The sequence below is a fragment of the Hoplias malabaricus genome, chromosome 18 (assembly GCF_029633855.1).
Source record: "Hoplias malabaricus isolate fHopMal1 chromosome 18, fHopMal1.hap1, whole genome shotgun sequence".
In the NCBI taxonomy this organism is placed as follows: Eukaryota; Metazoa; Chordata; class Actinopteri; order Characiformes; family Erythrinidae; genus Hoplias; species Hoplias malabaricus.
Window position 1 is genome coordinate 1448632 of NC_089817.1, and position 22912 is coordinate 1471543.

Sequence of the window (22912 nt, forward strand, 5' to 3'; positions counted from 1 at the left end):
GACACAGGGTTTAAAAACTCCAAAGTGCATCTGTATGTTATTTTAAATTCAGTAACTAGTGTGTAATTGCTCATTAAAACGTGCAGAAGTGTGTACTTCAGAGAATGGCGCCCAACTCTGTGGTCACCGCGTTATTATTATTAGTATTATAGTGTCGTCGTGTTTCTTTTTCTTAATGTTGCTGTTCGTCTTTTTATAATAATTAATATTAATGTTAATATTAACAATAGTCGACTGATGATGAGGTTTTATTCCCGCGCGCGGGTTCCTCATCATTTGGCGCGGGTTGTGACTGTGTGCGCGCGGTTGCTAAGTAAGCGGTTGCTAGGCGCGCGCTTCCCTGACAACGGGCTGCAACGGTCCGCTCCCGCGGAAGAGACTTCCTTTTCACACCCGTTTTCAGGCCCCGCCCCCGCGCTTATTTACCACACATTATTTACCGTTCCCAGGAATTCAAATAAAACATTAGTGTGTGTTAAAATCAACTGAAATCACTATTTTATTATTAATAATGTTTATATTGTGTTACATTTGAATATAAATGTATAATTGAAGTAAATGTTCTAACAATAAAATAATTATTTCGTTTATTTTACACTCAGCATCATATTTTTCCTCTTTAAGTCCTTTATTTTACAGTTTGATTGTAAAGACTGCTTTGTCGATATAAATTACTCAGTGACGTATAAATTAAGGACTGTTGCATTAGCCAATCACAGCGCGGGGGCGGGGCTTGTCCTTAAACAGGTGTAAAAATAAAACCTGAACGCTCCTGACTCCAGGGTCAGTTTAACTTCAGCGTCGGAATGCAGACATTTCAGCAGCTGGAGGTAAAACTACGACATTTCATATGAAACTACTTTAAAACTAATAACTACAGGAGTAAAACAATCACAGCAGATTGATTTGTTTATTAACAGGACAGTGGGCTGTGGTCAGGGGATGACTCCGTCAGTGACGTCATCTTTGATTTTCCGTCAGGTGAGAGTTTATTTGTGTTTATTTTTGTGGAACTGCGTGGATACATTTTCTAATAAAACAGACCCACTGCTGTACTACTGATAATAATAATAACAAATTAATACAATTTATTATAAACAACCACTTAAAACGGTAATCGTTATGGTAATTATATGTAAATGAGCTCATGTAAATTAAACAAACAAAAACCTTTCATATTGTTGTTAATAACAGCAGTTATTATTATTGTTGTTGTTGTTATTGTTTATGTGTAGAATTGTAAGTCAGAGTTATAAATAAATAGTTTAAATATTATATTAAATAACAAATTCTATTATTTTTAAAAATTAATTTGTATTTATTTTATCGTTAAACAGAGGAAACCCTCTGCAACAACTCACCACAGACTCCAGAGATTCCCTCACTCTCAACCCCCAGAGACCCCCTGAATAACGCCCTGCAGCTCAACAGACAGGTGAGAGAGAGAGAGAGAGAGAGAGAGAGAGACGGGGGGATGAGAGAGAGAGAGAGAGAGAGACGGGGGGATGAGAGAGAGAGAGAGAGGGTTGAGAGACGACAGAGAGAGACGGAGGGGGGTTAGAGAGAGGGGGGGTGAGAGAGAGAGAGAGAGACGGGGGATGAGAGAGAGAGAGAGAGAGGGTTGAGAGACGACAGAGAGAGAGAGAGAGAGAGAGAGAGAGAGGGTTGAGAGACGACAGAGAGAGACGGAGGGGGGGTTAGAGAGAGAGGGGGGGTGAGAGAGAGAGAGAGAGACCGGGGGATGAGAGAGAGAGACGGGGGATGAGAGAGAGAGAGAGAGAGAGAGAGGGTTGAGAGACGACAGAGAGAGACGGAGGGGGGTTAGAGAGAGAGGGGGAGGTGAGAGAGAGAGAGACGGGGGATGAGAGAGAGAGAGAGAGAGAGAGAGAGAGAGAGACGGGGGGATGAGAGAGAGAGAAAGAGGGTTGAGAGACGACAGAGAGACGGAGGGGGGGTTAGAGAGAGAGAGAGAGAGAGAGAGAGAGAGGGTTGAGAGACGACAGAGAGAGACGGAGGGGGGGTGAGAGAGAGAGAGAGAGAGAGAGAGAGAGAGGGTTGAGAGACGACAGAGAGAGACGGAGGGGGGGTGAGAGAGAGGGAGGGAGGGGGGGGGTGAGAGAGAGGGAGGGAGGGGGGGGTGAGAGAGAGGGAGGGAGGGGGGGTTAGAGAGCGGGAGGGAGAGTATTTGTTTGTTGTTGTGTGTGTTGTGTGTTTACAGTGTGTCTGCTGTTTGTTTGTTGTTTGTTGTGAGTTTGTTTGGTTAGATTTAGTTGGTGCTGTTTGGTGTTTGGCTGGAGTTGGAGAGTCTTGTACAAAGCGGATGAATCGGCGTCTCCGGTGTTTCCTCGGCTCCTATTCCTCCCCAGAGATCACAATAAGGGAATAATGGAAAATATCCTGCCCACCTTCACTCTCCTCTCTTTCTCCCCCACTTCCTCCCTCTCTCTCTCTCTCTCCCCCTCCCTCTCGCTCTCTCTCTCCCTCCCCCCTCGCTCTCTCTCTCTCTCGCTCTCTCTCACCCTCCCTCACCCCCCCCTCTCTCTCTCGCTCTCTCTCACCCTCCCTCTCTCTCTCGCTCTCTCTCTTTCTCTCTCTCACCCCCCCTCTCCCTCTCCCTCTCCCTCTCTCTCTCTCTCTCTCTCCACAGCTCCATGCCTCTCTACAAAGGAAGCAGGAGGAGATCTCAGGTTTGAAGGAGAAGAACGCTCAGCTGAAGGCACTGGTGGAGCAGGCAGAGCATTTCGCCTCGTTACTGGGTGTAAGTCACACTTTAAATAACGTCCGACTGACTCCTGACTCTCTGGACTCCTGCTCCCTCAGCGTTTCTTGTGAAATGACCCACAGTGACCCGGGTCCAGGTGAAGCGCTTGATGAATATGTAGCTGTGGTTTAACTCCCAGGTTTTTCCCAAAGCTACACAGAAAAATGTTTAAGAACACGATCACAAAAGACTGAGGCTGGGAAATGATCTAAACACAGTTCTCACTGCTCTGCGTTGAGCAACTCTGCGGCTCCTGAGTGGCGCAACTCTGTAACGGCCCACTTCTCAAGACCAAGCGTTTAGTGACATTCTCCACAGCCAGGGGGCGCCGCAGCAGCCACATTAACACTCTCACCCTCAGCAGCACATGACTCCTGCTTCTGCTCTTCTGTTTCCTTTTTTCTTCAAGGTTCTCAGGCCTCAGCGTGTGAAAGGGTGTGTGTCAGACCCGGCCTCTGAACGCCGCTCCAGCGCTGAGACGCCACACAGGCATTTCACCGCCTCAGAGGAACACGGCCCGGCGAATACGCAGCGGCAAGTCGGGTCCAACACACAGCGAGTGAAGAGGCATCTATGGGCAGCTGGCTGCGATTCGGGCATTAACTCCAACCCTCACCGTCATTCCCGCTCAAGACGTCCTTCCCGTGGTGCTCACTCCGACGTTTCCGAACCTTACATCTCCTCGACGGGATCTGATCCTGAACCCTACGCCACAAGTTCAGAGCATGATCCCTACTCCTGGAGATCTGACTCTGGAACCTACTCAAGAAACTCGGAGCACGACCACAATGCTCCTTCAAAAACACGTGGACACGAGGCCGCAAGAAGTTCTGATCTGGACGTCTACGTTAAAACATCTAAGCACAATACTGTCTTTGAACCTTCTGACCAGGAGTTCCATTGCCCTTCTCTGGACTCCTACTCAGAAAGTTCTGTCCATGAGCTCGCCTCCTGGTCCAGACGTGCTGAGCATCCCTTTTCTAAACCCTGCGCCCATGATTCCTACTCCAAAGGTTCTGACCTTCACTCCTTCACAAGCGCCGAATACGACCCTTCAGGGACCTGCTGGAGAGGTTCTGGCACTGAAGTGTCCTCCAGCAGTGCAAAGGGTTCCACTGGAGAAAACCAAGGTCCAAAAAGACTGAGACTGGACCAAGACCGTCTTCAGCCGGACACCGACTCCAATCCAGAGACTAGCCTCGGTCTGAATCCAGACCCTGAACACGTCTCATTACCATCAGCCGAAAACTCGTCTCCAAATCCGTCCGGAACCACAGAGGTCCAAGTGTACGGGTCTTTCCATGGGTTGAAGGTGGTGATGACCTCTGAGCCTTCAGACTGTAGAGAAGAAGAGGCGGTCTGTTTCAGAACCTCCATCAGAGAGCACAGCACGGTCAGGACCAACGTGTTCCCCCACGGCAAAACCTTCACGTCCCACACACCTGACGGCAGCTGCAGGTTCCTCTGGGTTCCACACCAGAGCTGAACCAGTTCCTCTTTTCACAGATGTTTGCTTCAGATAAAATATTTACATAAAGCCTATTAGCCGGGGCTCTTATCGGGTTTGGGCACCTTCAGAGGAGGTCTAATGTCCTCTGTGAAATAAACAACTGTCCATTTCTTTAATATAATCACGTTTGTTGTATTTAAGAGTCATAGTTTGTTGTAGTTGGAAACCAAGGGTTAAAATATATTGTCCAAACAGGATGTCTCTGGTATGTAGTTTGGTTAGAACTTCACCAGCTGAACGTCTGTGACCCGCTTTGGTCCAAACCCCACGAGCCCCACAGCAGTGTTCTCCCCCTGTGTAAACAGCCCCTGTTCAGAACGCCCGCTTTCAGCACCTGTTCCTTTAAATGATAATGAGCCGCTCGCTGTTCACCCCGACCCCGAGCGCACAGCAGTGAGGAGCGAGGAGCAGAAGCTCTGGTTTTTAGCCGTTTTCACTCTGTTCTCTTTCTTCTCCGTTTTTACTCAGTGCTCTTATTTCTCCGCGCTCGTTGTGTCTGTTTTGCTGAGTTTAACCTCGTCTTTGTGCTCTCACATAAACACGGGTCCAGCGCTGTGATTGGACAGACTCAGACGAGGGGGCGGGGCCATTCTAAAGTCTCTGCACTTGACGTCAGAAGCGGAGCAGGATCAGAACGACTCGTTTTATCCTGTGTTTTCAGACTCAGGCGGCGCACAGAGTATTAAATAAAATGTATAGAATGTCTTTTACAAACATATTTGTTTTTATATACAATTTTTTATTCTGTAATGAACGTAAATATGAATCTGTAAATCTCTGTTAACATTAGTGATATATTCTCACATTCACTATAAGAAATTCATTTCCTGAACTCGCTGTAGTCAGGGTTTGTCTGGAATTACTGCAGAGGTGTCACATCTAACACAGTGTGACTCGTTATTGTGAACTCAAAATGTGTTAAAGATGACACCCGAAACATTCATTGTGACACATGATCAGTGAGATACAACCATGAAAACAGGACACGGTCATCTGACACCGTCACCTTCTTTTAAAGCAACACTAGGTAGTATTTTTACCTTAAAATTAAAGCTTCAAAATCACTGTGATGCTCCACTGAGCCGTGACAGGGAGAACAGTCCCTCTGTTTTTACTGCTCTGGACACAGCACTGCAGAAACTGCACTATGTATCTTGTGGAGGAGGGTAGGAAAACACCACTCTTTCTCCGCTGCCTGACTTCAGATCAGTGCTGTAAATGTGTCTTTACACTCATCAACTGTAGGGGGAGCCCAGGAGCGAAAATACCAAATCTTACCTACTGTTGCTTTAATCATTAAGGGTTCACAGCGTCAGTCGGAGGGTAAATGTGTTTATTGAAGCAGGTGATGCAACAGCAATGTTTCAGATTTAAAGGGGAGCTCCACAGACCTTTAAAACCATCTCCATGGTTAAATGTATGAGATGTAAACACAGTGACAGCGAGTGGGTTCTGTTTGGTTTAGTGTGAAATGCTCTGTTCCAGAGAAACGTCCAGAGTCAGGATCCTGAACAATGGTGTTGAATGGAACCGGACGTCCTCCTGTAAAACCTTCTCAAAGACAGTGAGGACAGTAGCTGGTGCTGGACACACTGCTGATGTCTGACCTTAGTTTTCAGAAGCTCAGGGTCTAACGTGGGTACAGGACTCTGCTGGGAGCTGGGAGGTCAAACAGTCCTCCAGATGAATCATGGTTTTCCCTCATCACCATCATCAGTACAGAGTTCTTTAGACGTGTGGAGACCTCTGCTGGTTGTGGAGCGGGATTAAAGGCAGCACTGCTGTTGTAAACATGGAGACGTCCAGTTCCATTCACCACCACTGGAAAGAACCGTCCCCAACATCTCTACAATCAAACGCTTCCCTCCACACGGTCCCCGCCCCTGTGTTTACATCTCAGACACTGAACTGTGAAGACATCTCTGTGGGATTCCTCTTCAAAATTCCAGCCTGGGCTTTAACACTTCAGATAAATGACATCTTTGGTAAAGTTCCCGTTAACAATGAGATCCTCGAAAACAAACAGCATCACACATAAAGAAGCTGAGTTTTACAGCAGTGTAGTGAACGTCATCATCCCGCCCCTTGTTTCTGATGTGGACGAGTCACTATGGCTTCACGGGTCCAGTGTCGGCTGCTCCAGGCTACAGTGTGGAGAATAGAGACAGTCTCTAGGTGGCGATGGAGGTTCAGGTGTCGTCCAGAAAGATCTGCCTGTCCATAGCTTTTAAAACTCCTGCGGAAAAAGACGCCTGCGACAGAAGGAACGCAAACAAATTAACATCAAATAAAATAAACACATGAATCAGTGTATTACTGTTGTTTGCAGTGACTTTATTCACATCATTTTATTAAATAACCTCCAAATTAAAAACACGTATCTCCCAAAATAGTAACTTTACTTTACTTTAGTAAAAAACCTTCTTAACTTTCAGAGGAAGTCAATGTAAAAAGATGTAAATCAGAGTCATTTTGTAGCGTTTCTATTGGTTCATTCATCACCAAACTTTCACACAGTGTGAAGAACAGCTGCCGTGTTCAAAAGGACTTATAAACTTAAACATGCTGGTTCTACAAGGGTTCTTTAACAAAGAAAATGGTTCTATATTGAACCCTGAACCTTTGAAGAACCTTCTGCTTGATTAAAGGGTCCGCTGCATCATGAAGGTGTTCTACAGATTAACGGAGAGTGTGTTATAGATTGTTCTACTCAGCACCTTTTAGAAAAGGGTTCTATTCGACACCAAATACAGCGTTCTATATAGAACCATTTTCTTTACTAAAGAACCCTTGTAGAACCATCGTTTTTAAGTGTGTATTCAACAAAATGGACAAAAATGGAGATGTGTTTTTTAAAACTGGACAGCGGTGATATATAAAGCGTCTGTCAGGTTTGGGGAGTTGGCGACCTCTCTGGTAGAAATGTGTAACTGCACAAAACATGTGGAAGAACATAATGTAAAGTGGGTTGTGCCGTGTTACATTTATGTAATTTTTCAAGCATCAAATATTCGTGTCCCACACACACACTGAAGGCAGGGTGTGTATTAAGGGGGAGGGGTGTAATCTTATCGCTCACTCTCATTGGTTCTGTGGAAGTCCTGATGTCACATATGACAAATTCAGCCCCACCCACTAAAATCCAACAGAGGAAGACTGATAAAAAGTTGATAAAATAATCTGTAACATCTCTGTGAAGAGAAACGCCTGTATCATGCTCAGTTTGCTGCACATTCACCACCACAGAGAGACAGAGGTCAGAAGAGAAGTGAGACAACATGAGGACGGTGGCCTTAAGGCGTCCAAAGCCTGGAGATTCTTCCTGAAGGGGCTGTACCTGTGAGTTAGTATCGAATGACACTGTATCCCGGTTCTGCTATCGTGGAATATGTCACGTCCCCTAAAAGAGAAGGAATGGTACAGGATTCATTAATGCACCACCACTAAAACACCACCTTCTGTGTGGAGAAAAGTAATGAGAATGTTTTCCTACCTTCTGTGTTTGTTGGTAGAGGCACTGGTCCTCTCCTAAAATCAGAAAACAACAAGCAGTGGACAGATCAGACTTCTAAAATTCAGGAAACAAGACGATAAAAGCGTATAATTTATATCTTAGCATTCCACCTTAAATGGGGCGTCCATTACATTCCAGCACCTAAGAATATCAACTGAATGTTCATTTCCATGTTTAATAGTGCAGCACTTACATTTCAGACCTAGTCTAGAGAATGTAACTGCTGCACCATTTAAGGTGGAACAGAATATTTAAATAAGAAGGCTGTGCACGGTAATGTAACTGCTGCACCATTTAAGGTGGAATAGAATATTTAAATAAGAAGGCTATGCACAGTAATGTGACTGCTGCACCATTTAAGGTGGAATAGAATATTTAAATAAGAAGGCTATGCACAGTAATGTGACTGCTGCACCATTTAAGGTGGAATGGATATTTACATAAGGCTAGGCACAGTAATGTGACTGCTGCACCATTTAAGGTGGAATAGAATATATAAATGAGAAGGCTATGCACAGTAATTTGACTGCTGCACCATTTAAGGTGGAATAGAATATTTAAATAAGAAGGCTATGCACATTAATGTAACTGCTGCACCATTTAAGGTGGAATAGAATATTTAAATAAGAAGCCTAGGCACAGTAATGTAACTGCTGCACCATTTAAGGTGGAATAGAATATTTAATAAGAAGGATAGGCACAGTAATGTAACCGCTGCACCATTTAAGGTGGAATGGAATATTTAAATAAGAAGGATGTGCACAGTAATGTGACTGCTGCACCATTTAAGGTGGAATAGATTATTTAAATAAGAAGGCTGTGCACGGTAATGTAACTGCTGCACCATTTAAGGTGGAATAGAATATTTAAATGAGAAGGCTATGCACAGTAATGTGACTGCTGCACCATTTAAGGTGGAATGGATATTTACATAAGGCTAGGCTCAGTAATGTGACTGCTGCACCATTTAAGGTGGAATAGAATATATAAATGAGAAGGTTATGCACAGTAATTTGACTGCTGCACCATTTAAGGTGGAATGGATATTTACATAAGGCTAGGCACAGTAATGTGACTGCTGCACCATTTAAGGTGGAATAGAATATTTAAATAAGAAGGCTAGGCACAGTAATGTAACTGCTGCACCATTTAAGGTGGAATAGAATATTTAATAAGAAGGATAGGCACAGTAATGTAACTGCTGCACCATTTAAGGTGGAATAGATTATTTAAATAAGAAGGCTATGCACAGTAATGTAATTGCTGCACCATTTAAGGTGGAATAGAATATTTAAATAAGAAGGATGTGCACAGTAATGTAACCGCTGCACCATTTAAGGTGGAATAGAATATTTAATAAGAAGGATAGGCACAGTAATGTAACTGCTGCACCATTTAAGGTGGAATAGATTATTTAAATAAGAAGGCTATGCACAGTAATGTAATTGCTGCACCATTTAAGGTGGAATAGAATATTTAAATAAGAAGGATGTGCACAGTAATGTGACTGCTGCACCATTTAAGGTGGAATAGATTATTTAAATAAGAAGGCTGTGCACAGTAATGTAATTGCTGCACCATTTAAGGTGGAATAGAATATTTAAATAAGAAGGCTTTGCACAGTAATGTGACTGCTGCACCATTTAAGGTGCAATGGAATATTTACATAAGAAGGCTTTGCACAGTAATGTAACTGCTGCACCATTTAAGGTGGAATAGAATATTTAAATAAGAAGGATGTGCACAGTAATGTAACTGCTGCACCATTTAAGGTGGAATAGAATATTTAATAAGAAGGATAGGCACAGTAATGTAACCGCTGCACCATTTAAGGTGGAATAGAATATTTAATAAGAAGGATAGGCACAGTAATGTAACTGCTGCACCATTTAAGGTGGAATAGATTATTTAAATAAGAAGGCTATGCACAGTAATGTAATTGCTGCACCATTTAAGGTGGAATAGAATATTTAAATAAGAAGGATGTGCACAGTAATGTGACTGCTGCACCATTTAAGGTGGAATAGATTATTTAAATAAGAAGGCTGTGCACAGTAATGTAATTGCTGCACCATTTAAGGTGGAATAGAATATTTAAATAAGAAGGCTTTGCACAGTAATGTGACTGCTGCACCATTTAAGGTGCAATGGAATATTTACATAAGAAGGCTTTGCACAGTAATGTAACTGCTGCACCATTTAAGGTGGAATAGAATATTTAATAAGAAGGATAGGCACAGTAATGTAACCGCTGCACCATTTAAGGTGGAATAGAATATTTAATAAGAAGGATAGGCACAGTAATGTAACTGCTGCACCATTTAAGGTGGAATAGATTATTTAAATAAGAAGGCTGTGCACAGTAATGTAATTGCTGCACCATTTAAGGTGGAATAGAATATTTAAATAAGAAGGATGTGCACAGTAATGTGACTGCTGCACCATTTAAGGTGGAATAGATTATTTAAATAAGAAGGCTGTGCACAGTAATGTAACTGCTGCACCATTTAAGGTGGAATAGAATATTTAATAAGAAGGATAGGCACAGTAATGTAACTGCTGCACCATTTAAGGTGGAATAGAATATTTAATAAGAAGGCTAGGCACAGTAACGTAACTGCTGTACAATTTAAGGTGGAATGGAATATTTACATAAGAAGGCTAAGCACAGTAATGTAACACTGCACCATTTAAGGTGCAATGGAATATTTACATAAGAAGGCTAGGCACAGTAATGTAACTGCTGTACAATTTAAGGTGGAATGGAATATTTACATAAGAAGGCTAAGCACAGTAATGTAACTGCTGCACCATTTAAGGTGGTATGGAATATTTACATAAGAAGGCTGTGCACAGTAATGTAACTGCTGCACCATTTAAGGTGGAATGAAATATTTACATAAGAAGGCTAAGCTCAGTAATGTAACTGCTGCACCATTTAAGGTGGAATGGAATATTTACATAAGAAGGCTAAGCACAGTAATGTAACTGCTGCACCATTTAAGGTGGAATGGAATATTTACATAAGAAGGCTGTGCACAGTAATGTAACTGCTGCACCATTTAAGGTGGTATGGAATATTTACATAAGAAGGCTAAGCTCAGTAATGTAACTGCTGCACCATTTAAGGTGGAATGGAATATTTACATAAGAAGGCTAAGCACAGTAATGTAACTGCTGCACCATTTAAGGTGGAATGGAATATTTACATAAGAAGGCTGTGCACAGTAATGTAACTGCTGCACCATTTAAGGTGGAATGGAATATTTACATAAGAAGGCTGTGCACAGTAATGTAACTGCTGCACCATTTAAGGTGGAATGGAATATTTACATAAGAAGGCTAGGCACAGTAACGTAACCGCTGCTCAATTTAAGGTGGAATGGAATATTTACATAAGAAGGCTGTGCACAGTAATGTAACCGCTGCACCATTTAAGGTGGTATGGAATATTTACATAAGAAGGCTAAGCTCAGTAATGTAACTGCTGCACCATTTAAGGTGGAATGGAATATTTACATAAGAAGGCTAAGCACAGTAATGTAACTGCTGCACCATTTAAGGTGGAATGGAATATTTACATAAGAAGGCTAAGCACAGTAATGTAACTGCTGCACCATTTAAGGTGGAATGGAATATTTACATAAGAAGGCTGTGCACAGTAATGTAACTGCTGCACCATTTAAGGTGGAATGGAATATTTACATAAGAAGGCTAGGCACAGTAACGTAACCGCTGCCCAATTTAAGGTGGAATGGAATATTTACATAAGAAGGCTAGGCACAGTAATGTGACTGCTGCACCATTTAAGGTGGAGGGGAATATCTAAATAAGAAACTTAGGCATTGGAATGTAACTGCTGCATGAATTGATTTGGAAAGGAAAATTTTAAAAAGTATCATATGCATCAGAATAAAACTGCACTGTTTAAGTTGTGTAGGTGTATGAAAAAATAAACTTTTAAAGTGGAACAAAAAATTGTAATAAAATAAACCACATAATAAAGTCACATAAATCCACTTTCAGTTTGTTATATTTTGCAATGCGCTGCACTGTAGCTAACGCTGGTCACTTCTCGAATTCAGTCTCTATTTTATTCTGATGCTTTTCTTATTCCAACTGAATCTGAAGCTTTCGGCTGGATGTTTTTGTAGCATAAATTTCAGTGTCTTTACTAATGATTCCTATGGGCCACTGACCTGGAGAAGGACGGCAGCTGTCTGCTCTGAGTTGCTCTCTGATTGGTGTAAAAGTTCTCATACAGTACAGGAGCTGTGGAGACATCAATACATGGAAGTTATCATTATTTGAATAGAACAGTTAATAAAAATAAAGTTCCCCCATTATCCTGTATGTATCTGATCGAACGTGATGTTACTGTGTGAAGTTTTCTTAATCCTTGTGTGATGTTTGTGCTTTTGTTCCTTACCCTTTGTCAGATTGTTTTTTTAAACAGTGGGTTTTTAAAGCAGTATTTATAAATCGACACTTAACTTTGGCTAACATCACCTACAAGTTCTTTAACCCATAAGAGCCTGTGCTGATGTGTGTGTCACAAACACCCTTTAAAGTCTGGAAGGTTCTCTACACAGCTTTATCCTTCATTTTAAACCATGACATGTGCTGAACGTCCTGGATGCAGTCACATGACAGTGTGTGAGTGTGTGTACGTGTTCTTTTACAGAATGACGGTGTGCTTCATGATGACACCCAGACCATAGAAATGTTTACGTTAGAAGTATATTTTTGTTTCTAAAAATGGGTTCCGACAATTCTAACTACTCAAATGCTTTAGAGGTGTGTCCTGTGTCACATACGACACTCTGATCCCAGTTCAGGAACAAAATGTTGTTGTGGTGTGTGTTACATTGGGTTTTTAACCCCAAAATAATTACAGAATACGGCAAGAAATGTGAACAATTGTGTTCCATGTAGCTTCTTTGGTCTGTTTTATATTTCTCATAATTTGGCTTCATGGTGACATGGCTCTGGACTCTTATGGGTTAAAGAAAAGGTATTATTCTATAGGTAGTGTCTCTGTCACAGCTCCAGGGACCTAGAGGTTGTGGGTTCGAGTCCCGCTCCGTCTGACTGTCTGTGAGGAGTGTGGTGTGTTCCCCCTGTGTCTGCGTGGGTTTCCTCCGGGTGACTGTCTGTGAGGAGTGTGGTGTGTTCTCTCTGTGTCTGCGTGGGTTTCCTCCAGGTGATTGTCTGTGAGGAGTGTGGTGTGTTCTCCCTGTGTCTGCGTGGGCTTCCTCCAGGTGACTGTCTGTGAGGAGTGTGGTGTGTTCTCCCTGTGTCTGCGTGGGCTTCCTCCAGGTGACTGTCTGTGAGGAGTGTGGTGTGTTCTCCCTGTGTCTGCGTGGGCTTCTTCCAGGTGACTGTCTGTGAGGAGTGTGGTGTGTTCTCTCTGTGTCTGTGTGGGTTACCTCCGGGTGACTGTCTGTGAGGAGTGTGGTGTGTTCTCTCTGTGTCTGCGTGGGTTTCCTCCAGGTGACTGTCTGTGAGGAGTGTGGTGTGTTCTCTCTGTGTCTGCGTGGGCTTCCTCCAGGTGACTGTCTGTGAGGAGTTGGTGTGTTCTCTCTGTGTCTGTGTGGGTTTCCTCCGGGTGCTCCGGTTTCCTCCCACGCTCCAAAAACACACGTTGGTAGGTGGATCGGAGGCTCAAAACTGTCCGTAGGTGTGAGTGTGTGAGTGTGTGTCGCCCTGTGAAGGACTGGCGCCCCCTCCAGGGTGTGTTCCTGCCTTGCACCCACTTCCGGGTAGGAGAATCGTGCTCCGGACCCATCGCCGCCCTGAACTGGATAAGGACTACAGACAATGAATGAATGAAATGTCCCCCTGTGTTGACCCTGTCATCAGGAGGTTTTTTAGAGGCTTAAGGCATGTGTTCACTGTGTGTGGTTCATTCATTTTCTGTAAAAACTTCATCGTGATCAGGTTAACAGTGGGTCCAGAACCCACCCGGGATCATTGAGTGCTGGGCAGGAACACATCCAGGACAGGGCACCAGTCTGTTTTTGTGTGTGTGTGTGTGTGTGTGTGTGTTTGACCTGGTGGTTTGTCTCCAGTTCTCCTCAGATTAATGAAGTGCTCGATATCTTCCTGAATGTCACACTGTTCTAGAGACTTCCTCACTTCCTCATAGAGCTGCAGCCAGAACACACACACACACACACACACAAACACGCACAATGAACCAAAACATGCCAGTGCGACATATCAAGTGATGCAGAGGAATGTTCTGTTGATGAGGAAGTTATTTATTGAACATATTTAATGCCTGTAAAAGGAAGTCTACTGCGAATGGCACAAACTAAAAATACACCCCACATTCTTCCACTGAGAACTTTAGAGAGCCTTCATCTGCAAGAAGTGAAGAGAAACTGCTGAGACATACAGAGCACCAACAGAGGAACGGCGCTGTGGACCTATCAGAGCAGTGTAGTTTATAATCTCTATCAGTCACCTGACAATATCCACAGACTCAGAGACAGTAGCTCATCTGTCGCTGCACAGTGTGTGTCGCTCGTCCTCTAGTCCTTCATCAGTGACACAGGACGCTGTCGGCTGGATGTTTTTGGTCGGTGGACTGTTCTCGGTCCAGACACTGAGGGGTTTAAAAACTCCAGCAGCACTGCTGTGTCTGATCCACTCTACACCAGCACAACACACACTAACACACCACCACCACGTCAGTGTCACTGCAGCGCTGAGAATGATCCACCACCACATCACATCCATGGTCGTAACTAGAGGACACCGAGGACCGTGTTTTGTTTTTTACGTTTTCCCATTCTCCCATATTTCCCACGAGTTTTAGACAGATTTTAGTCTGGATATTTTTTTTCGTGGGACCTGGCAACCCTGCTCTAACACAATTTAAACTACTAACCGTGTTTAAGCGCTTGTTGAGAGGTATGTTATGTATATATCACAGACTAACGACAGAAACGTGGGGGCTTTGTGAGGTCAAATCGAAGGTTTAGTCAGAAACGTGTGTGTTATCGTAAGATATTTCCAGCTTTAAACAGTTATTATTAAAGCAATCTGATATGACATAATCTATGCAGTGCATTATAAGAACACACACTGTTTTAATTACTGCATTAACACAGTTATTTTGATTGATCTTGCTGTATATTACTAATGTTATTACTAATAATACACTGCATGGTCATTAGATACAACTGTGTAAATGCTAGTCATTAAAATAGTCCATGTTCTTATGTCCCAGTCCGACATGGATTACTACTGTATGTTTATTTTAATGTGGGGCTAAAGACGTAGTTCCTATATAAAAAGCCATAAGGCTCTGCTGGTTTTGTGACATCACAAAATCAGCTTCTGCGACTTATTTGTTAATTATGGTTTGACAATGATTCCTAAAATACCAATAGTATTAGTAAAGATACTAATACACTTTATTAGTGTGTGTGTGTGTGTTTGTGTGTGTGTCTTTACCTCGTCGCTGGTCACACACTGCTGTGAGAGCTGGTTAAGGTGAGTCCACACGACGTTTCTCAGAGTGCTGATCCGCTCTGCCTCCTGCTTCTCAAACACCTGCACAAACAACAACAAAGAGCTCATCTCAGAGTGTGTATACACACACTTCATATACATCATGAAGATACAGTACACGACCAAAAGATGGTGGACACCTCCTGTAATAGGAAGCGTACTGTGGCCATGACCACATCGCCCATTGACTTCTCTGTGTCTGTTAAAATGTGTAGTACATGTGCAGTACGATTAACAGGAAACTGCTGCCTTAGAGAGGGTCAAGAGTCACTCACACAAAAAAAAATAAGCCACAAAGGACCATCACGAACTCCACTCTGCTGCAAAACAGCTAATTTATTCACAACGAAAAGCCACATCCTCATGACATACGCGTGCTCTGGCTGTGAACATTAAAGGCAGTGTGAGTGCAGGCCGGTGGGGGAGTGGGGAGGGGGCGGGGCAATCGTGCTCAGGCACGGTACGAGGCTCTCACAATAGGACGATACCAGCAGGTAATCAGTGGAGCCACAGTGAGCGAGAGGAGTCATGTTGCTCTACACTGAGAGTAGTGAGGCCCCGGAGGGTACAGCACAGAGTGAACACACCACTCAAACATCAGAAATAAATGCAGAATAAAAAGGTTTTAGAGGGTAGACCATCACTTTTGGGGCTTTTCCACGGCATGGAACCTACACGATTCAACTCGGCTCTTTTGATTTTTCACTCACCAAATCTGATCCTGGGTTCTTTTTCAGTCCCTGCTCTCGCCAGGTTCCAGCTGAGCCGAGTCGGTACTAAATGTAAACCCTGCAGAGCTCTGATTGGCCGGAGAGACCTGTCAATCACCACGAAAGAGCTCAGAGCTCCAGCAGAAACTCGCCGCTTGTAAAATCTCTGAACTTACAGCAGCTTTCACATTTGTTTTTATGCGACTCTCAGCAGCAGCTCGAGGGGGGGATTTAAAAAGGTTCAAACGCTCCTTGGGTCGGTGGCTGAGAAAAATCTCCAGCGAAAGCTGAACGTGTAACAAACTGATCTGTGAGAACTGGGGTGGAGCTGTGTTTAGTCCAAACAACACACCACACAACGAGTAAACAGCGCCTGACTTTACTGCCCACGATGTTGAGCTTTTCAAGCCCCGGTTTCCGTTGGAGACAGGGCTTTGTAACGTCACTGGCTCCATGTCACAGCAGAGCTGTGGGTGTGGAAAAGCTAAAAGCGAGTCGAGTCGTGTTGAGCCGATCCCACGCAGTGGAAAATCACCATTTGATGGGTTTAACTCAAGGAAGGTAACAGCTGTGCACATTTTCTGCTGAAAAGACGGTCTAAAAACTGTATGCTCATTATTATTTATCCTCATTATTACTTTATCAACAATTGGTTACGGATCTGGGATGGATCCATCACACAGTCTGGGTCCGTTTGGTGATGCCTGCGTTAGGCTGAAGTGTGGCTGCTCTAGAGAAGGTCTAGTTTTCTGAGGCATTTCATCACCTAATCATTAGTTATTATAAGATCTGTGGCCGCACGCTGCGACAGGATTCGACTGCGTTTCACAATCCGCTGTAAAAGCACCGCTGAATTCCACACGGAAATAAACCTCTCCTGCTGCAGTGGGAGAAGTGACTGAATATTTAATCACCTGTAAATGGGCTTATTAATGTTCCGGGTCGAAGGAAGTGAAGGAATGAATGAATGAAAGTGTGTGTTGAGTGTGTGTGGAGTGTGTTTGCCTGTAAACGAAGTGTGTTTCTCACCTCACAGGCTTTAACATGTTCATTCAGCCACTCCTCTCGAACCTTCGACAGCACACACACATTCTGATTATACACTCTGTCTGTCGGGATACAACACACACACACAGACACACACACACACAGAGAGCAAGAATTACACTTTAGATCAGAGCATATTTAATAGATAAATGTTGAGTTATTTATTTTACAATGAAAATCCTCCTCACCTGCTTCTTCTGCCGACTGCTTCGCCTGCTGAGCTTTAGCATAGAGCTAGAGAGAGAGAGAGAGAGAGAGAGAGAGAGAGATAGAAACAAAGAGAGAGAGAAAGGGAAAGGAGAGAAAGAAAATAAAAATGAACACACATTTTATAAATATATATATATATATATATATATATATAGAGAGAGAGAGAGAGAGAGTAGTAGTCCTGAATCAGTTGTAGCAAATTGTGTAGTTGTGTGTATTGTGTAATTGTGTAGTTGTGTATTGTTGTATTGTGTAATTGTGTGTATTGTGTAATTGTGTAGTTGTGTAATTGTGTAGTTGTGTGTATTGTGTAATTGTGTGTATTGTGTAATTGTGTAGTTGTGTATTGTGTAATTGTGTATTGTTGTATTGTGTAGTGTAATTGTGTAGTTGTGTGTATTGTGTATTGTGTAATTGTGTATTGTTGTATTGTGTAATTGTGTATTGTTGTATTGTGTAGTTGTGTGTATTGTGTAATTGTGTAGTTGTCTGTATTGTGTAATTGTGTAGTTGTCTGTATTGTGTTATTGTGTATTGTGTAATTGTGTAGTTGTGTGTATTGTGTAGTTGTGTGTATTGTGTAATTGTGTAGTTGTGTGTATTGTGTATTGTGTAGTTGTGTGTATTGTGTAGTTGTGTGTATTGTGTAATTGTGTATTGTGTAATTGTGTATTGTGTAGTTGTGTGCATTGTGTAGTTGTGTGCATTGTGTAGTTGTGTGTATTGTGTAGTTGTGTATTGTGTAGTTGTGTGTATTGTGTATTGTTGTATTGTGTAGTTGTGTGTATTGTGTAGTTGTGTGTATTGTGTAATTGTGTATTGTTGTATTGTGTAGTTGCGTGTATTGTGTAGTTGTGTGTATTGTGTAGTTGTATATTGTGTGTGTGTGACGGTCAGGACGTTGTGGTGAATGTCATTAGCTGCTGGTCCAAGTCAGGGTTTATTTACAGTCAATGGTTTAGTGGTCAAACTGTTTCCTGTTTAAATGCGTCTCAGAAATAAAAAAAATTCTTCCGCTCTGTTTCGGCTGAAACATTAACCCGTTTTACACTCCACAGTTTCACCAATAGGTGACAAAGCCCACAGTCACCACACCCAATGCCAAGTGTCAGCCAGAGCCAGTCAGCAATCTGAAGCCGTCCTTACACCCCAGCAGTGCAGGAAATAGCCTTCAGGCCATAAAGCTGTGTGCAGCTCTGAGTCACAGGTAGAGCCGGGCGATGTGAGCGCGAATCAGTATCACGATTCATTTAACATTTTACCTTGATTATGATTCATGAACGATAATTTAGTTGTTTGTCGTCTCACAGTTCACTGATGAGGCTTGTGCTGTAAACACACTCCGTCTCTGCGCCTGAGCCGTGCTCTGTTCGTATTCGGTGTGTGATTGTGTTCAGTGTGAAACAGACCAGGGGCTTCACTTTGGTCTGAAACTGGATTTTCTCGGTGTTTACATTTGACTTTGTCTTCATTAAAGTTAAAACACGTCCAAACCACAGACGCAGCGTTTTTCTTTGGTACGAGCCGCTCCAGTCGCACGATCCGCCTCCGTGTTTAGGTTCTCCTCCACGTGGCAGACTGGACGGGGCAGAGTCACGTGACTACAGCACGGTAGTGTTGTTTTAAACAAAGAGTAAATAATAACACAGTGAGGACATCAAAAAAAAGGATGAACAGAATTTTAAAAAAGGAAAAGGGTATTTGAAATAAATGATGAGGTTTCAGTGGGTTTATACACTGTGTCCCAGACTGACCCCGCGATCACAGGCTTTTAACAGACCCTTCTTTATTATTAAAGAATAATAATAATAATATAATAATAATAATAATAATAATAATAATAATAGAAATGGTAATGCCATTAATTACGGTTTACCAGAAGGAAACTGAGCCACAACCAGGTACTGGTCCAAACCCTGGTGCTAGGGAATCCCTGACCCCAGAGTCGGCGCTCTTAAGCAGTGAAATGTGGTCTACAGCTGTGTGTGTGACCGTAGACACAGACGGACCGCAGTGCGCCGTACCTTCTCCTGTTGCTTGGTGTTGTTGGTGGTGGCGCTTCTGTTCATCGTCTGTTCTGCTTCTTCTTTATCGCGACACTTCTGTTCGTACGTCTTCTTCGTCTGAGAAAACAAGGCGCGTAAAAAGATTAAACGTTAACCCTCACATGGAGCAGCATCTCACACACACCACAGGTCCAGAAGTGTGTCGATACCCTGGTCTAAATAATCTCAACAGAGAAGCAAGACACCACAGGAGAACAGAGAGAAGGGGGCTAAAGAAGTATGCAGAACAACAGACAGACTACTGTCTGTAATTGTAGAGGTACATAGTGCTCCATTGGTGTCAGTGGAGCTGAGGGAATGCAAAGTGAATATATGGTGTCTCGGTGGGTCCGAAGCCTACCTAGAATCACTGGGCGCAATACAGGAACACACCCTGAAGGGGGCGGCAGTCCTTCACAGGGAGACACACACTCACACATTCACTCACACACTCACACCTACGGACACTTTTGAGTCTCCACTCCACCTACAAATGTGTGTTTTTGGACTGTGGGAAGAAAACCGGAGCACCCGGAGGAAACCCACGCAGACACAGAGAGAACACACCACACTCCTCACAGACAGTCACCCGGAGGAAACCCACGCAGACACAGAGAGAACACACCACACTCCTCACAGACAGTCACCCGGAGGAAACCTACGCAGACACAGAGAGAACACACCACACTCCTCACAGACAGTCACCCGGAGGAAACCCACGCAGACACAGAGAGAACACACCACACTCCTCACACAGTCACCCAGAGGAAACCTACGCAGACACAGGGAGAACACACCACACTCCTCACAGACAGTCACCCGGAGGAAACCCACGCAGACACAGAGAGAACACTATTTAATAAGCAGTAATGCAATAACCGTTAAATAACAGATAGAAAGAAAGAGATAACAGAAAAGAGTGTGTTGTAATTGTTTTGAATTTGAAACACTCTAGATTTTCTTTTCTTGTAGTTTCTGAGGACAAAGATGTGTGAGTGACTGAGTGAGTGTGTGAAACTGTCCACAGGTGTGAGTGACTGGGTGAATGTGTGAGTGACTGGGTGAGTGTGTGAGTGACAGGTGTGAGTGTGTGAGTGACTGGGTGAGTGTGTGAGTGATCAGAAAGAATGAAAAGTTAATTATGAATGTATCAAACTAAATCATCATCATCTTCTTTGCTGCTTAAACCATTTCAGAGTTGTGTTTCAAACTAAATCTGACTGAAAAAAGATTCAGAAATGGATCACGATAAAGTTAGAGCACATTATCAATTTAATAATTTACTTTAAAGACTGCTCCTGAAAAAAAATAATTAAATCTACCCACGAGACACACTTGCAACTTTCTTGTCAGCAAACAACCACTGACCACGATCTTACAGAAGTTCAGTATCCATGGAAAGGGAACACACACACACACACACACACACACACACACAAAGAAGAGAGGAAGCTGAAATGAGGTCTCATGCAAGTTCAAATTTTCCAATTGAGGAATAACAGAACTCATAATCAGAGGAAGTCTGTCACAAACTCCACAAAACACTGAACCTGAGTTCATGATTATCAATGTAAGGCTGAGCATGCCCAGTGCACAGTGGTACTAGAGGTGCCCCCCAGAGGCTTGTGGAGCAGTGGAACGGTGTTCTCTGGAGAGCTGGAGCTCCATCAACACTTCTGAGACCAGATGGAGTGGTGTTTGAGAAGCGGAAACAGGATCTGACGTAAAGTCTTCCCACAGGAGTCCAGACTGTAATCACTCTTCTGAAGGGTTGTAATCCTGTGTGTAATCTGTGTCAGAGGAATTACAACCTGCATCGACCAATCATATTTCAGGATCAGGAATTATATCCCACTGTCTCCTCTGGGTTCAGCTAATCCGACTCAAACCAGGCTTGGTTCTGAAATCTCCTGGTTTGCTTTTAAGGCGTTGCCTAATTACAGTGTGATATTTTTATTCCACCTTAAACACGAGTGCAGCTCTCTGTCACTTCCTTTTACTGCTGTGTAAATCAGTTACTGATATTCACTTCCTCCACAGTGCTCTTCCACTCCATTTACAGTGCACTGTTCATAAATAACCGGACACTGACACAGCTCTCAGCACCTTGTCCCTGTGCACTCTGGGTTTTAAATACACAACGCTGCAGAGTCAGAGGGTTATTAGGTTATTAGCCTATTTTAGAAAAACGTTTGATACATAAAACAAACCACATAGGAACCATTTGTATACATCATTCAGCTACAAAATTAAAACCACAAACAAGTGAGTACCACTGATAACCACACCGTCACAACTCTCACAGCGAACACACACTCTGATAGAACCAGGTCAGAACACACATCGCTGAAAGGGTTAACTCCGCTCTGACAGAACCGGGTCAGAACACTCACCGCTGAAAGAGTTAACTCTGCTCTGATAGAACCGGGTCAGAACACCACACCGCTGAAAGAGTTAACTCCTCTCTGATAGAACCGGGTCAGAACACACACCGCTGAAAGGGTTAACTCTGCTCTGACAGAACCAGGTCAGAACACGCACCGCTGAAAGAGTTAACTCCGCTCTGACAGAACCGGGTCAGAACACGCACCGCTGAAAGAGTTAACTCCTTTCTGATAGAACCGGGTCAGAACACTCACCGCTGAAAGAGTTAACTCTGCTCTGATAGAACCGGGTCAGAACACGCACCGCTGAAAGAGTTAACTCTGCTCTGATAGAACCGGGTCAGAACACCACACCCCTGAAAGAGTTAACTCCTCTCTGATAGAACCGGGTCAGAACACACACCGCTGAAAGGGTTAACTCCGCTCTGATAGAACCAGGTCAGAACACACACCGCTGAAAGGGTTAACTTCGCTCTGATAGAACCGGGTCAAAACACGCACAGCTGAAAAAGAGTTAACTCCACTCTGATAGAACCGGGTCAGAACACACACCGCTGAAAGGGTTAACTCCTCTCTGATAGAACCGGGTCAGAACACGCACCGCTGAAAGAGTTAACTCCACTCTGATAGAACCGGGTCAGAACACTCACCGCTGAAAGAGTTAACTCTGCTCTGATAGAACCGGGTCAGAACACGCACCGCTGAAAGAGTTAACTCTGCTCTGATAGAACCGGGTCAGAACACCACACCCCTGAAAGAGTTAACTCCTCTCTGATAGAACCAGGTCAGAACACACACCGCTGAAAGAGTTAACTCCACTCTGATAGAACCGGGTCAGAACACTCACCGCTGAAAGAGTTAACTCTGCTCTGATAGAACCGGGTCAGAACACGCACCGCTGAAAGAGTTAACTCTGCTCTGATAGAACCGGGTCAGAACACGCACCGCTGAAAGAGTTAACTCTGTTCTGATAGAACCAGGTCAGAACACACACCGCTGAAAGGGTTAACTCCGCTCTGATAGAACCGGGTCAGAACACTCACCGCTGAAAGAGTTAACTCCGCTCTGATAGAACCGGGTCAGAACACCACACCCCTGAAAGAGTTAACTCCTCTCTGATAGAACCGGGTCAGAACACACACCGCTGAAAGGGTTAACTCCGCTCTGATAGAACCGGGTCAGAACACGCACCGCTGAAAAAGAGTTAACT

The 22912-nt window shown here is 43.6% G+C and overlaps 2 protein-coding genes across 2 annotated transcripts in view; one reads left to right on the forward strand and one right to left on the reverse strand.

The window, feature by feature from the left end:
• The first annotated feature begins 761 nt into the window (after positions 1-761).
• On the forward strand, positions 762-4324 carry mcidas (multiciliate differentiation and DNA synthesis associated cell cycle protein). Its single transcript, XM_066651552.1, has 5 exons — positions 762-830; positions 921-981; positions 1338-1435; positions 2648-2758; positions 3171-4324. The coding sequence occupies exons 1-5, from the start codon at positions 807-809 to the stop codon at positions 4245-4247; spliced, it is 1371 nt and encodes a 456-aa protein (XP_066507649.1). The 5' UTR covers positions 762-806; the 3' UTR covers positions 4248-4324.
• Positions 4325-5021: 697 nt separating this feature from the next.
• The window catches only part of pstpip2 (proline-serine-threonine phosphatase interacting protein 2), a 32889-nt gene continuing 14998 nt past the window's right edge, over positions 5022-22912 (reverse strand). The window contains exons 7-15 of the mRNA XM_066651751.1: positions 19298-19396; positions 17252-17297; positions 17046-17125; positions 15250-15348; positions 13839-13935; positions 11985-12057; positions 7765-7799; positions 7609-7671; positions 5022-6523 (exon numbers count right to left, since the gene is read on the reverse strand). Coding sequence (XP_066507848.1) covers positions 7616-7671; positions 7765-7799; positions 11985-12057; positions 13839-13935; positions 15250-15348; positions 17046-17125; positions 17252-17297; positions 19298-19396 — 585 coding nt within the window. The 3' untranslated portion in view covers positions 5022-6523; positions 7609-7615. The remainder of the gene's footprint in view (positions 6524-7608; positions 7672-7764; positions 7800-11984; positions 12058-13838; positions 13936-15249; positions 15349-17045; positions 17126-17251; positions 17298-19297; positions 19397-22912) is intronic.